Source organism: Epinephelus lanceolatus, chromosome 13, assembly GCF_041903045.1.
Source record: "Epinephelus lanceolatus isolate andai-2023 chromosome 13, ASM4190304v1, whole genome shotgun sequence".
Classification (NCBI taxonomy): domain Eukaryota; kingdom Metazoa; phylum Chordata; class Actinopteri; order Perciformes; family Serranidae; genus Epinephelus; species Epinephelus lanceolatus.
Genome location: NC_135746.1, coordinates 15,918,926 through 15,935,714, shown reverse-complemented (window position 1 = coordinate 15,935,714; position 16,789 = coordinate 15,918,926). Strand labels below are relative to the sequence as shown.

The 16,789-nt window shown below is 41.3% G+C and overlaps 1 protein-coding gene across 2 annotated transcripts in view; it reads left to right on the top strand.

Moving 5' to 3' along the window:
* LOC117271223 (potassium channel subfamily K member 2-like) overlaps positions 1-16,789 on the top strand; it is a 59,816-nt gene that overhangs the window by 24,222 nt on the left and 18,805 nt on the right. For both annotated transcript variants that reach the window (XM_033649362.2, XM_033649360.2), the window contains exon 4: positions 12,222-12,382. In XM_033649362.2, the coding sequence (XP_033505253.1) occupies positions 12,222-12,382 (161 nt within the window). The remainder of the gene's footprint in view (positions 1-12,221; positions 12,383-16,789) is intronic.

Genomic DNA, 16,789 nt, shown 5'->3' with positions numbered 1-16,789 from the left:
TGATGAAATTAACTATAGAAATCACAACTGTTTCTTGTAGCAGGCTGTAAACATGTTTATTTCTGCTGTAAAGTTGGGCATTTTAACACGAGGAACTATGGGGATTGTCTCTCCTGGAGCCTGCCTCAAGTGGCCAATCAAGGAACTGTAGTTTTTGGCACCTCTGCACTGGCTTCATTTTCCAGTCCTGAAGGTTGTCACTTAGTTCCTATGCTTGGGGCAGGCTCATGCCAGGCTTGGACCATGAGAGTTGTGATGCCAAGGTTAGGCACTCTTCTCTGCAATCTCCTATTAATTCACAACAATAGAAATTAAGTCTGCAGCTTTATACTAGAACAATACCTCAGAAGATTAATGCCTGTTAACTGAACAAGTACCACAGCCTAAAGAGCTTAAACTGATCTGACACTGCAGAAGAATATTATTATGAAGCGCCTGATGTGTTCATTTGCTCTTAGTTACTGTAATCTAGGAGCTGTCAGCTTTATGGGCCTGTAGCACATTCTCTGTCACCTCCAGCTGTAAGAGATTACTAATAAGGAAAACAGAACAGCTCACACACACACACACACACGCAGGCACGCACGCACACATGCACGCACGCACACACACACACACACATACACACACGCACGCATGCACGCACACACACGCACACATACACACAGCTAGTCTGACAGCTCATCAGTCTCTTCCAAGACAGATCAGTGCATCTGTTAAGTGGGCTGTTGGGCTCCATTTCACATCTCTAGCATCCTGTCAGAGCTCACCCTGATTTTGCCAACACAGGATGGCTATTAATCTGAGAAACAAAGTGCAATCTTGATGAATATTTTGGCATGAAATTGCACTTACTAAATAGTGTATTTAACGTCCCCCGATTTGCTCGCAAGTCTATCCTGGTTCCTAGTGATGCGCAGGTCAAGGATTTTACAACTCACACCAGCCAAACTGCTCTGCCCAACCTTCAAACATATGCGTTAATCACCCGAACCTGATCTGCACATTTCTGGTAATGACTATTACTAATAACAACGTACTTGATACTGGCTGTATTGTATGTCATTTCCAGTAAATAGCACAACATAAAAACAGGTGTTCTTTGTTTAAAAATACAAACATAAAAAGACAACAAGTACTCACACATCTGTAAAGTGGTTACGTCTTCAGTGGGATCTCAAGCACACAGCTGATATCTAGTTGGTTTATTTACATGATCTAACAGAACTGCATATTTAATGGATTCAGTGAGGACAGAGAGACACTTGCTTGCTGATAGGCCTACATATTCTCAGAGGGAAATAGTTTTACCAGGGGATTATGACTGGAGATATTTAAATATGTCAGACTTAAACAGATCTTCCTGGTCAGAAACCAGATAACAAAAACCCTGAGCTCAGCAGCACTGATGATAAGGCTGCTTGCTATGTGTTAAAGCGAGACAAAGACAGAAGCACAGGGATCACACTATAGGGCCGCTACACAGAACCAAACAATGGTGGCATCATTCCACTCCAGTGTGTGATTACAGACAGCATGCTGGCATCACGAAATCAAAAGAGGCATGATGGCCATGATATGTAACACAACAGTGTCGGCCTCTAGTGTGATATATAACAAACACATTGGCAGCACTTTATAAATAACAACAATGGCAAAACATGGGAACAACAATCATTTACTGTTCCTGTTATATGGCGGCTGATCTCATCATATGCTCAGAGGGTAAGGAGCTCCTGGACCTCATTGTTTTCCTTATTTGCTGACATTTTGGCTGCTGTTCTTCCTCCTTGAGTTAGCTGCTAACTGCTAGTAGCTACGTTTTTAAATCTCCTGCAGTGGGTCACACACGTAACATGTCGTCGAAATGTAAGACCTGTCCTGCCCATGATCCCGTCCTGCCAGCTGTCCCATTAATACAGACACCATTTCAGCGATGTCACTACCTCCCGTGGCGGCTTAAAGACGAGACCACTCTTTCCCCCAATTCTGCGATCATACTTTATAAGCAGCATGGCGCGGTGGAAAAGCAGCACCATTTTTCCGCTTTGAAGAGGCAGTGCAAAAGGGGCTAGAAAGCTGGGTAAAGAAGGTGGAAGGTGGACTATTGTACAGTGTTTCTGAAAGTTATTAATAACCTACTTAGAATGCTGCTTGGTCACTTAATGACCCACCTGAAACCTGCGATATTTGCTAAACAAGCTTACCCAAACCGATCGACCCGTGTGTCAACCCACAGGTCAAGTCGACCCGAGCATCACTACTGGGCACAGTGATTTCAACAAGACGGGGGAACCCTGAGGATCGCCAGTGGTCCTGCAGGTCTCAGAGCTCTAAATGTATTCACCTCCAGATTGTTCTGTCATGTACAGTCCATGTTTACGCTGTCCTCATGACTTTGTCCATGTTTTTTAGGTTTTCTTTGTAAATTTTCTGTAGAAAAGTAGTGCAAAAACTAACAGCTAGTTCTTCCTGCCCGTCATCTGCCATGTTTGCCATACATTACTCTAAAGTCAAGTTTGATTGCAAGAGGTTTGTGAGATTTCTGATTTTGAGAGTCAGGACCCTAGTTGCTTGTGTATGGAATCTGTAAGAGTTTATCGTTACATGTTATATTTGGGGTCTCTCACATTTTTAACATCTGTTAAGGCTTGAAGAATATTTTACTGAGGGCCAAACTTAACCCAAACCTGACCCAGCCCCTTTTCCACATTTTGCTGCACTGCACCAGCCTTGTGCTTGTTCTTCTGCTCACCAAAGTTACAATATGTTACTGGCCACAGCACACACACACGCACATACACACACCCAGCTGCTCTTATCTGGCTCATCCAAGCAGACCTTCACATATCAGCGGGTCTGTTTGGTGGGTTGTTGAGCTCCATTTCACGTCTTCAGGATCCTGTCGAATCTCATTCCTCAGTCAGAAAATGTGCAATAACTTGATTTTGCCTTCTGGTTGGAAAATAAAAAAATATGTGTGCTTTCTGTAACTGTGTGTAGAGTAGAAGCCTCACTGCGGGTTTTGCCTTTGCTCTCCACAGACTGAGTGTGTTGACTTTCTTTTCTCCATTCGGGCACTGCGGTGATCCAGTCCAGCTAGCCCTTAACAAAAGGCACATTTACTGATGTTTGACTTGAAGATGTAGTGATGTTTTCTCATGAAAGGAGCCACGGTAGTTCAATAGCTGGAGCAGAGAAAAAGGAGAACTTTGGCTTTAATTTAGTTATGAGCGCATAGATTTATCTTTGTAAACCCAAACATCTAGAAATGGTCACAAGGTGAAGGTGCAAACAGTAGCAGAGTGCTTCAGCTTTCATAGCATTGATTTTACCGCAGAAACTCCCAGGTGGTATTTTCTGTGTATCACCTTCAGTGCTTGTTAGTGTAAACAGCACATAATTGCCGTGCTGTCTGTTGGCAATCATTATAATTCTGCCTGATTACAACAAAATGTTGTGTGGCCATTGCTGCTAAGATAAGCTATTCATAAAGTCATTGTGTAATTTCTTTGTCAGTAATCAGCCAACGAGGAAACATAATAAAGCCCAGAAAGGAAAACAGTCATTACAGTTTGCTCCCTCTCTCAGCTTTCGTTTCTTTTCTGGCCATCCTTGATTCAGCCAGACCTGATAGAGCAAGAGCAGATTGATTTGTTTATGTGGGATCTTTAATTGGATGCGCAGTGTCGAGGCAAAGCGTGTTTTCCCCCATTTATTTTCATCCTCATACTTTATCCAGGAAACGAACCTTCTCCTCTCTCCAGGGAGTAAAAGACGTGCTGAAACGATTGAATTTCTCCCCAGTGGGATTCCTTAGTTTAGTCCCTCTGACTGTTCTAGTCCTTCACATTTCCCATAGTGTATAGATCAATTGAATCCCAAATGAAGCCTCCTTTGTCACTTGCACATAAAAGAAAAAGTAATTATTATTCTCAATGATAGTCTTGCCTCCCCTTGGCTTTGTTATGAAGGTGTTTCCAGTGGAACTTTTCATGTGATGTACAGTAGGTCTGCAGTATATTGATATTATATTGATATTGTGATATAAGACATGATATCAGAGTCTTAGATCATATCTTAGATTCTGGATATAGTAATATTGTTAAGTGTTGTCTTTTGCTGGTTTTAAAGGCTGCATTACAGTAAAGTGATGTAATTTTCTGAACTTACAAGACTGTTCTATTGTTTGCCTTTGCCCACTTAGTCATGGTATCCACATGACTGATGATTATTTATCAGATATCTCATTGTTTAAATATTCTTTTAAAGCACCAATAGTCAACCCCACAGTATCATCGCAATATTGATATTGAGGTATTTCACCCAGCCCTTAACACACATCATCTCATCATAATGGTACCGGCAGTCCCTGATGGCAGTGACAATTAGGGGTGGACGATATGGCCCCAAAAAATACTATGATATTTCAGGGTATTTCTGAGATAATGATATTCTTGACAATATGACAAATTAGTACAAAAGAATATATTTTACTATTAATTTAAGAACTGTAACAATTGTAAGAATTATAACATAATAAGTGATATAGTTTTACAGTTTACCTTCAAATATTCAGTAAAAACTAAACAAAATCTCTAATTTCTTTAGTTTGTGAACAACATCAGTAACCCAGAGTGAGATTCAGATTCTGTATACAATATTAGTAGTTCAACAAAATAAAATCTACCACAAATTACACATTTAAACAGCTCCCAAATACAAAAAATGCCCCCTGGGATCTATATTAAATTCATTTGTTCCTGCCTTCATTAAACTTTTAAATGGTGCTGTTTGAGGCTGCAGGGATTGCGCAATAGTATCATGGTGTTTGTACCATAGTATGTGCAATATGTGTTATGTATTTGTATGTGCAATATCTTGTAATGTGCAATGTGGAACATGTGCAACTTATTATGTAGCTTGTTTTATCACACTGTGAAGGCATGTTGTGCGCAGCATATGAGTCCAAAACAAATTTCCCTATGGGAACAATAAAGTATATCGTATCATATTGTATCGTGTATATATATATATATATATATATATATATATATATATATATATATATATATGAATCAACAGGTGATTTCCTTCTCTTTTATCAAAATCCTAAATGATTGAGTTTGCCTGTGACAGGCTCCTATGTGCGCACAGTGAGAGCAGAGAGGGAGAGACACTGTGCTGCTGCCAGAGGAGCCGCTGAATGAGTTCCCTCTCCAAGGAAGGAACTTGCAGTAACTCGCTAAAAGAGTCTGAGAAGTCCGGAGCTGTTCATGAAACATTCAGGACGCCACAGTTTATTCCACACCACTGAAGCTGCTCCTCTTTTTGGAACCACTGTGCAGTCATAATAATATGGCTTTAAGCCATGCTTGTTGTTGCCATGGGTATGACGTCAATATGTCAACAAGTCAACTATCACGATATTAATTTTTCACACTATATTAAAAGTTATATTGGTATTATCATGAACGAGATGATATGGCACACCCCTAGTGGCCACACTAGCAAGATAATGCGCCATGTCGCGCCTCAAAGCCTGCTCAGGAAAGGCTCGCAAATGAGAAAGTGCTCAAGGCATTGACCTGGCCCACAACTTTCCCAGATCCCAATCCAATTGAGTATCTGTGAGATGTGCCAATACCCCAGACTCCAGTCCGATCTATAGTAGGGCGTCCTTGGACCAGACTTGGCTCTGACCTGTCGAGGCGTGGATGCAGGATTAGCATTGGCAGCAAATCCTTTGAGTGCTGTGGGTTGCGAGGTGGGGTACAGGCATGTCAAATTGATGCTTGAATGGATTGGCATCTGGGGACTTTGGAGGCCACATCGATTCCTTGGGCTCTTTGTCACGTTTTTCAGGCCATTCCTGAGCACTTATTGCAGTGTGGCATAGTGTGGTGTGCTGCTGAGTGGACTGCCATTGGGGAATGTCATTGTCATGAGGGGTGTACTTGATCTTAAACAGTGTTTAGGTGGGCGGTGCGTGTCAAGCGGCACCATGAATGCCAGGACTGGATGTTTCACAGCAGAACATTGCACTGTAACAAAATGATAAATGTTATTCGCTTCATCTGTCAGTCGTACTAATGTTGATTGGTGCACAACACTATGAAAAAATGTCCTTTTCTTTACTCTTGATTTGAAAATTTAATTAATTGGAAATGTGTTTAATTATAGAGTATAGTTACAGTGATAACAACGAGACAATGTTCAGTTTACTTTAAAACTACCTAAAACCCACCCTACAGGGTTTTATTGCCTTTTTTCGCAATTAAATTATCGACCAAACCACAAAAGCAAAACTGTGTCTCTGACAGAAGCTAATGAAGTCACTCTGTTCAATGTCATGTCACCGTTCTCTCTCCCAGCGTCACTTAATGAATTTAGAAGGAAGTCATTAAGCTTTTATTGTCCACTGCAAATGCATTTGTTCCTTCAAGAGACAGACCGTGATGGTGATGACCATGTGATCGTTACATAAGAGTGTCGGTGGTGTCACGAATGCAGTGATATGGGGCCCATACTGACAAATGAGTTCATCCATTTTAAGGCTTGAGCTCATTATACAGTGGAAATCTTAAGTTTAATGTATTATTCATGACGGCAGTGTTGGAGTCAAGTGTGAAACTAATTGAATGACTTATTGGTATTTAACTGAATTTGGTGTTTAACCTTTGATTTAAGTCTTGTGTGAGAAAAGAGAGCAGATCGTGTTCTAAAGTTTAAAAAGCAGGGCCATAGCCATGGAGTTCACACTGGTGGGGACCAAATCTGCGGGGGGTTCTGAGGGGCCCCCAGCCCTCCACTCTCTAGCAAAAAAAACACTAAATCAATCCTACGTAGAGATATTTTTTATCTTAAGCAAATACAACTATACACTAGAGGTGGGAATCACCAGAGGCTCCACAGTACGATATATCACGATACTTAAGTCATGATACAGTATTATCGCGATTTCAAATATGTTGAGATATGCTGAGTCTTGCAGTAAAATACATTGCGATTTATTACCGTTTTTTAACTGTAAATTATGAACCCAGAGGAGCACTTTGTCAACATCTGTTTGATCTAATAGGATAAGGTTTTCAGTCTGGTCATCTCACCTCAGACTTTTTTTTAGCAGCAAAATGTATCTAGTGAACTGAAAAAGCAAGTGATTCAATTTATATTTGTCATATTAATAATTAATATAATGAAAAAAACAACAATATTGGGATACTACGCTGTATCGATTTTTTCCCCCTATCCCTACTATATAGTGTACTATATAAATATGCAATAAATTAAAGGTACTACTGTCTATATTAATTACACATGCAGCACAACATAAATGATAGACACTGTACACAGACTTCACATCACTTTTTAAAATATCTTAATTTTTTGGGGGGATGTGTTGCTCCTATATATATATATATATATATATATATATATATTATATATTCCCACTTCCGACTTCCGACCTCTGAGTACAAAGCGAACGCACCATAAGCATGAACTGAAAGAGTTTGGCGGTCAAAGGTCACTGTGGCCTTTGATAAAATTTCACCCAAATATCCAATAGAATAAAAATAATGAAATGATGACATTTAATATCCAAAAGGTCAAAAGTCACCTTCACTTGCAGCAAAAACACTTTTCTGGCCATTATTCAGGGATATAACTCAGGAGCAGAGGGGGAGACATTTGGTCAGATACTGAATTGGTGACACTAATCTTGGGTGATTGTATAGATCTTCTTTGCTGCTGGGTTAAGACATGTGTCAAGCAATCATTTAGAATCTGTAGCTCCTTTGCAGAAACTTGTCAAACTGTCATGGCTATACGAGTCTGAACAGATATGGATGTAAACTGTAACTGGAATTTGACTGCATGGCGGAGGCATACAACTGTAAGGCGGTAATTCTGCTGTTTTTATCCTAATCCAAGAACAGTCAATTCTCTTCGACTGGCACCATTTTATCCCAGTGCATGACACTGACTCTGTGAGCTTGCAAAGCATAACTTGCTTTTCAGCTCTGCTATTGTGATAGCATTCAAACATGAGGTGAGAACATCAACAAGAAATAATCTGTTTAACTCAGCAATAAAAAACAGAAGTGAGTTCAGTTCCAAATCACATCCGTTGTGTCTGTTTTGTTTTTTTGCAGGGGCACCAGGAGGTGTTAAAAACTAATCCTGCATCCGGTCTCCTGTTGAACTAATCAGGAAATTAGTGAGACTTGATTGACAATTTTTCTCACACTGAGTATCACCCCACTCCAGTGTGAGACCAGACGATCATTAGAAGGCTCCCTGCAGCTCATATCCTGAGACAGATGACTGCATTAATAAAGAGAAGTGGATGTAGTTCATTATGCAGACCCTTTATTAAGCATCAAATAATGAAAGTCATGTTGCTGAATGTGTGGAGTCAGCTTTAAAGAAGGCACAGGTCATGAAGGGTTTTATGTTTACCAGGACACCGACCTCTATGAGACCCATCTGCTTTCCTTGCTGCACATGATGATGGGTTAGAGAGAAGATGAAAGGCAGTGAACCAGTGATGGACTCACATTAGTGTGTGTGTGGCTGTGTGTGTGTGTGTGTGTGCATACGGAGGCCTACGTACAGCATACTCCATACTCCTTTTCATTTTTGGTGTTCATTCTGTTTTTTTATTCACATCAGAGGATCTTGAGGACAGAGAGTGTGAATTATAAACTCCAGTCTGAGTCAGTGCTTTAACAAGACTTCAGTCTCTCACTGCTGACGTTTCTCAGAGCTCAAAGCTGTTGTGCTGCGTCTGTTTGCTGTGATGTTATAGCAAAGTCAGGCGAAAAGTTATCTTGTCTAGCCGGTCTCATTTAAACTCATATTCCGTATTCTGCCGGCTTTGATCAAACATTAATAGGATGCAGAATATGCAACAGATAGAACATATACACTGACACATTCATTGCTTGTGCTCCTATAGCAGACAAAGACCACACTATCTTTCAGCGAAGCATTCACATAGTCTTTTTTTCATAAGCAACAGATGCTTCCCTGGGAAGAGTCCAAAACAAAAAAAAGCAAAGAATATGTGCACGCTAATATTACAAAACTATAAATAAATTCTCATAAAATAGATAAATAAATAAATAGCCAACATTCCTTTCAGAAAATAATGCAACAAAACATAGCCACACATTAACCCACATACAGAGACACAGCGCCTCTCTTTTGTGTAAATGCTCTCTGTGTTTGTGCAGCACCGTGAGCAGAGTTACAAGATGCTCCTGGCCAACATGTCCAGTACAGTACAGAGTACACTCACTGCAAGCTGCCACACAGCAAGCTGCCTCGCCAATCTTATTTTCTGATCAGCTGATAAATGCAAATGTAAAAATTCACTTTATTCTCCTTTTGTTCTTCTGAATAAATTAAATCATAGTATAGCAAACACACATATGGTAAGAAGAGTTGAGAAAATGTGAGTCTTCCATAGAGGACAATGAAAAAAATACTGGACATAGCCATCATGATGTCACCCACTGGTTTGTGGATTCCCATTCTGAAGCCTCAAGTTTGGCATTTGGCTGTCGCCATCTTGGATTATTGGAGCTAGAAGTGACCATATTTGGATGGGAGGGTGGACCTGTGGATGACAAGGGGTGGATCTGACCAAGAGCCCAAGGACACTATTCTCAGACAGCCTGTCAGTCGAAGCAGTCATGCCCATAATAGTGTGTAACTTTAAAGGTCCAGTGTGTTGGATTTAGAGGAATATATTGGCAGAAATGAAATATAATATACTCATTTTCTTTAGTGTATAATCACCTGAAAATAAGAATGTTTATGTTACCTTTTTATATCTGCATAGAGGGCAGGTCCTTGTCCCTGTAGATCCCCATGTTGCATCACCATGTTTCTACAGTAGCCTACAATGGACACACCAAACTCTGGCTCTAGAGAGAGCCATTTGCTTTTTTGCATCGGCTACCGTAGTAAAGCCCCTCTTTGATGAGCAGCATCAGAAAAAACAGTGATTTTGTTGTAATGTGAAAGTGCTTTATTCAGTGTTTTTAACCACTTTCACTCACCAGATCTGTTGCTTTGGAGAGGAAGAGACCTCTGCCAATAATTCGGTGGTAAAAACCTCCTGAAAGTCTGTATCTTAGGTAATCAGAGAAAATAGGTGCTGGAACAGCGTAGGAAAAACACTGATTTGTAATGTGAAACTGCTTTAGTCTGTGTTTCTATCAGTTTAAATCAGCAGGTCTGTTTGTTTTGAAGAGGAAGAAACCCTTGTGGATAATTGGACTCACAATGAACACTGAAGGAATTCTTACTCAGGTGATTTTTCAGCTGGTTGCAATCTGCAGTCCTCTCTGCTCAGTGTCACGAAATCCAATAGATGTTACACACTGGACCTTTATGCCTTAATGAAATGTAAATGGATGAGTTATATAAAAATTCACCTCCTGTGCAGTTGTCATGAAGGGGGAAATTAGCTGTTTTTTGTACCAGGCTGTAAACATGTCTGCTTTTGCTGTAAAGTTGGGCAGTTTGATAAAGGTGCCTGTGGAGATTGACTCTCTTTTGGAGCCAGCCTCAAGTGGCCATTCATGTCACTGCAGTCTTTGGGCACCTCCTGTTATCTGGTGTGGAGAACATGAACCCAAATGCAGGAGACAGCAGACCACAGGAGCTCAGAAAGACCACACTTTATTTCAGGAAACATGAACTGAACATTACACAACCAAATCAGGGTTTAAACAAAGACTGACCTGAAAACCAGGACTTAAATACAAGCTAGGCTGATGAGGGGATGAAGTGCAGGTGGAGAAACCAGGTGGACACGCTCAGGTGAGGGGAATAAAGTGATGAGTAGAAGAACAGGCAGGAAGCTGATAGGCTGGGAAAAACTCAGGAGCAGGGACGGACTGATGAAGCTTACACAGGGCAGGTGTGCAGCTGGGTAAATGAGGGAAAGGCATTAACTGGGGGAGGAAGAACAGGTGAGTGAAACTAATCAGGGCGGGGCTGACAAATATTGTTTCACAAAGTCAGGGATCCTTCCTAGGAAGGACTCGTCCTACCAAGGAAGGATCCCTGACTGACCTACAGAGGCAAGGCAAGAGTCCTTTCTTGCATCCGGTGAACACACATCAGAACAGGTTAACGAGAGTCCCCAGGTGTGCGTCATTAACACTCAGCGGACTGAGGAGGCTTCAGGATATTGTGATAATTTTGGCACTCTCTAATGTCGTTGTACAATTTGAACAAATGTAAGCAGTAGGCTATTTTCAGATACACGTGACTTGAATATTTTCTGGAGTATACTTTGACAAAAAAGGGTAGGCCAAATGAAACTTTTGTGACACTTGGCGCTCTATTTCTGCTGTAAATGATTAATTTAAAAACTTTAATGTTTTATTTTAATCACGGTATTTTTTAAAGCTCATTATTTGGCGGTGGACACATTGGAAAGTGTTAATTATGAGGTTTCTGTCATTGCTTGTATGATCAAAATGCCTGGAGATACTAATCCAAAAAATGACATATTTATCTAAATCCAGCCGAGCCCTGCCTTCGCCTCCAGCAAATCATGTGTGCAGAGAATTGTGGGTGCTTTATACCTGCTGAGGATACACACATGCAACCTTGAAAATTCTCTGAAGGAAGGACTCAGTCCTCGGTAGAATTTGAAGGATTCTTGACATTGGAACATTAGGTGGGAATTGACGATGTAGCCTCCTTGAAATTCAGCAATTTAAGGATTCGTCCTTGACTATGAGAAACACCTGAAGACTGAGGCAGGGAAACACACAAAGACAGGAAATAAAAGCAGACATGATACATTAGGAGTGAATCTACAAAATAAAACATGAAACAAGAATACAAAGAGAAAACCCAACAAACAAAATCCTGGAGAATGAAAAAACCTTGAATCATGACACCTCCATGCTGGCTTCATTTTTCAGCCCCAGAGGTTGCTGCTTGGTGTCTGAAACAGGAAAAACCAGACAGAAAAGACGAACATAGTATCAGCAGTAAACAGTATGGAGCATAAAACAGGAATTATGACCTGTACCCTGTAAATAACCATGTTACAGCAATTTACTGCGCCCTGTTCGTGACTTAGACCAACAACACACACGCTGCTGAATGTTGCCGTTAATCTATACTGACATTTTAAATTAAATGCTGCCTGCCGAGCTAACGAACCCTCCGTGTCTCCTCTCTGTCAGGATTTGGGAACATCTCTCCTCACACAGAAGGTGGGCGGATCTTCTGTATAATTTACGCTCTGCTTGGGATTCCCCTGTTTGGATTCTTATTGGCTGGTGTCGGCGACCAACTGGGGACCATTTTTGGGAAGGGCATCGCCAGAGTAGAGAAGATGATTGTGGTGAGTTCCTATCATTTGTATGAGCTTGTTTTTGTCTCTGAATCATTTGCACCTCGCTGTATGTTGACCTGTGTGCAATGAGCCATTTTAATGTGGACATTCGCTTTTGACAACTTAATTACCAAGGTAATGCAAAGGCAGCTGTAAAATTATACCACCTGCTCTGAGCTGTTCCTATAAACAGCTACAGTAAGTCTAAGTGTCAAGGTTAAAGCGGCAACATAAACACCCCTAAACAGTACAGCAAAAGATTCACATTAAAAAGTGCAGGGTTTGTTCTTCTCTCAGACTTCAGCAGGCAGTGATGTGGACAAAGTGGATGCAGTTTTTGGGTTGCCATACCAACAGACTCCTGGAAACCAATCTGAAATGCAAACAGTTTCAGTATTAAAAGATCAGATTAGTAAATTACAGTTGTTTCAGAGTAATATTTCAAAATTCAGCAAAGAAAACAGTTGTTTTTGTTTCCTATTGTGCTGAACTCACCGCTCTGCTCCCATCGCATTTCTTTGTTTATGGCAGTGGATTAAACTAGCAGCACGCAGATCGATAACTCTGAAATAATGATGCTAGGCTTATTTACCCCACCGCAAGTCACACATTGACGTCTGTCCATACACAAGCCCCTAAAAACACATGCATGCACATGAACACACACATAAGCCTACTGCTGGAGCAGTTAAAGGCACCATTAGTCATGATGGACACCAAGAATATAAATGGACTGTGCTGGACAATCTGGTTGATGGGTAGTCATTACATTTCTCCTGGAAACTCAAAGGCTGAAAAACAAAAAGCAGTTAAACAGCTGCTCAGTATGCAGGCCAATAAGGACGATCTCTGATAACAGTGTTTATCCTCTTATTGTAAAAACTAATAACTGCTGTTTCATTTTTAACTTGTTCCTGTACCAGCACCACATGTGCTTTTTATCATCATTTATCAAATGGACTGTGCAGCTAATAGATGAGTAGGGGGGGTTATAATGAATCATAATGACACTGATCTATAATAAACTTAATCATAGAGATGGATGAAAACTGTCTCCCAAAAAAAGCAGACAAGGAGATACATAGTACAGTACATGGAAAAATGTGAGCAAGTATAATTTAAAGTGACATTTTGAAAGCAAATACAGTTGTTAAATAACATAGATAAATAATAGTTTGGTGGAAGCAAGGAAAAGACATATAAATGCACATCCTTAAAATGATGGGGAGGATGTTTCAGTGTGAGGGTTTATGACATAATTGCATTATTAAGTTAGGCTTTTGTCCTGAAGCAAGCAAAAGTTACAGTAATGTAAAGCCCAGTGCAGACCAAAGATTTGCCATGACACAAAACTGTTTTAGAACGTTGCAGAGCCAGTGGATGGTGTTGGAAGGAGGGGCACTGGGGGGAAGGTTGTGCCAAAAGGTTGTGTCTGAGGTTCCTAAGCAACCATAACCAGCACTATATCATAGCCTACTTACCAGAAATCCTGAGTGCAGAGCTGATTTTCTTCCAGGTGCTGTTTTGTAAGTGTGTGTAGGACCAAAAAAGTATTGTCTGTGGGACAGGTGTGACGCAAAATTAGAACGACATTGCTCTGGCCTCCTTGTCACTCCTACCTGCCAACCTATTACCTGTCGACCTATTCCTGCTCCTGCCTGTCCATCACATCCACCTCATTTAGGCAACTCAGTTCACCTGTTCCCGATTACACTCAGTCAGTATATATACTCCAACCTCACAGACACTTTTTGCCAGATTGTTTTTTGCCACTCATGCAAGACTCCCCAGCGCTTTATCCTGGACTTTTTTTCCGTTGCCGACCCTACCTGCCTCTGACCTGCCTGCTTTGTCTGATTCCCGGTAAACCCATCAGCCTTCTGCCCCTGACCAGGAGACCTACTTCTGCGTCCTTGGTATCTCTTTGCCAGTGGCTGCTTTGCATTTTCATCCGACGATGACGCCACAGTGTGTGTTCCGCTCAGCTTACTTGTGGTTTCCTGTTGTCCAGAGATTTTTACCGTGTCACCACACATGCCTGTGTGTATGCGTCCTGTTCGTACTTACCTGCTGGCTTGACCATTCGCCTGGCCTCGACCTATCCTATCCCCTACTGAGTTCTTACCCTGGTTCCGGATTTTCTGCCTCCTCTTTTACGTCCCGTGCCTGCTCTTGGCAACTAAATGTGTTAGTTGTTGGGCAAACTCCACCACTCGCTCATCCGCTTCTCAGCTCTGTTCAGTTTGCCAAACTTGCCGGGCTGCCAAGGTCATCGCTGGAGTGTTGAACTGTATTGTGAGCTGTTTACTAGTCCTGTTCTGTACCTGCTGAGTAATAACAGTAAATATCATAACCAACTGTTGCTGGCCTCTGTTGTGCTGCTTTTGGGTCCTAATCCCACACGTTACAGGGAGAAAAACAACAACAAATGAGTGTGCTGGTGAAGAAAAACAGCACAAATGCTTGCAGTCACACTAACTTTCGTTACAAGAGTATGGAGAGTTAACACACAGTGAGTAGCTGCAATGCACCCAATGCACCGCTCTGGGTGTCAGAGGACCGTGAGTTGTGTACAGTACATTGGCTGAGGAGTCATAAGTACAAGCTAATATCGTCATGGTCCAACGGGACGATTGAACTGCAGAATGAAATTCTTTTCCCATAGTGACCCTCAGTGATTTGAAACAGTTCAGACTGCTGCCACGGGTGTTGTTATCACAATTAGCTGTCTTTATGTCCCTGATGATGGAGTTCCTCGATAACATGCTGTAATCAGAGCTGAGGACGGAGAGACTGGGTTACGTTTAGGCAACAAAACCACTTTGGTGAAGCTTGGGAAAACATTGTGGTTTCAGATCAGTGTTAATAAAGTAAACACACCCATTCTTGTTCCTCAAGTACATGTTGACTTTTTCCATATTCAACAAACACCACAATCTCCTTGGTGCCGTGGGTGCTGAAACATAACTATACAGAGGTTTAATTATACTTTTGTTGCTATGAGTGGACGCTGATACTGTAGGTTCAGTATCAAGATTGTGCGGCTTGCTAGATACATTAATTAACGTTGTTTCCTAATTATGTTGAGAAATACACAACGTAGGTGGCATTTGGTTTGCCTGATTGCTGTTGCAAGTAATTATTACATCAAAATAATTTCAAGGAAACAGTGTTATGAAGAGAGTCACCTAGGCAGCAGCAATGGTAGAGAATCCCAAAGTTATTATATCTTTCCAACGGAGACCCTTTTTTTGGGATGTTCTTTTGTATCTGTGTGCAGTCATGTTTGTACAAACAGTCATGGATGCAGGGCTAAAACATAGCTTGTACAAAAGCAGTGGACATTGTGATGTCACCCAGTGGTTTGTGGACTGCTGTTTTGAAGCCGCAAGTTTGTCATTTTGTTTGTCACCATCTTGGATTTTTTGAGCCAGAAGTGGCTGTATCTGTACAAGAGGGTGAAGCTAACCCTATCGCCATCTGCTGGCTTGGTTATCATGGTGCATAGAGTAGTGCAGGAATGAGTTAGCACTGTAGCGCTCCCAGCTCCCTCGTGTCAAAGTAAGTGGATTTTTGGTTAAATGCCTAATAAGATCTGTAATTAACACAAGCGTAAGAGACTTTCACATTTTGTTTTTCGACATGAAATACGTCAGTAAATACTCTATTCATGAATTTTGAAGGCTTTAAGTGTCTTAATGAAGATGGTTGCTATCAAGTGGCGAAATGAGACTACAGAGTTTCATCACATCAAACAATGCCAAACATAGCTTTACAGCCTTGTTCTAATGAGGACGTCCTCTGTCTCTCCCTCTCTTTATGTATCATTTTGTCATATGGATTACTGTAGATTTATTATGCTGATCTGTTCTGTACGACATCTATTGCACATTTGTCTGTCATGGAAGAGGGATCCCTTCGCAGTTGCTCTTCCTGAGGTTTCTACCATATTTTTCCCTGTTAAAGGTTTTTTGGGGGAGTTTTCCCTTATTCGCTGTGAGGGTTCAAAGGACAGAGGGATGTCGTATGCTGTAAAGACCCGACACAGAGCTGTTTTTCTGCAATAATCCATATCCAATGGCAAAATCTCAGTCTTTTTTGGGCGATGCTAAAACCGTTAAAAGTAGCCTCCATACCAGAAAAACAGAACATCTGACCGCTTAGGGGCCATGCACATGCCGTGTCTTTAACTGCGTGAAAAAAGCGAGATCAGGCACTGGGCGCTACTCTTGTGCCTTTTCTGTGCCAGCTTTTAAGAGCATGGTGGCAGGTTGCATCCGAGGTTGCTAAGCAACTTCAACAAACACCGTATCATAGCCTATCTATCTGAAATCCTGAGTGCAGAGCTGATCTTCTTCAAGGCACTGTTTGTGTGTAGGCCTATTGTCCGTGGCACAGATGCGAAGCTCTGGCAGC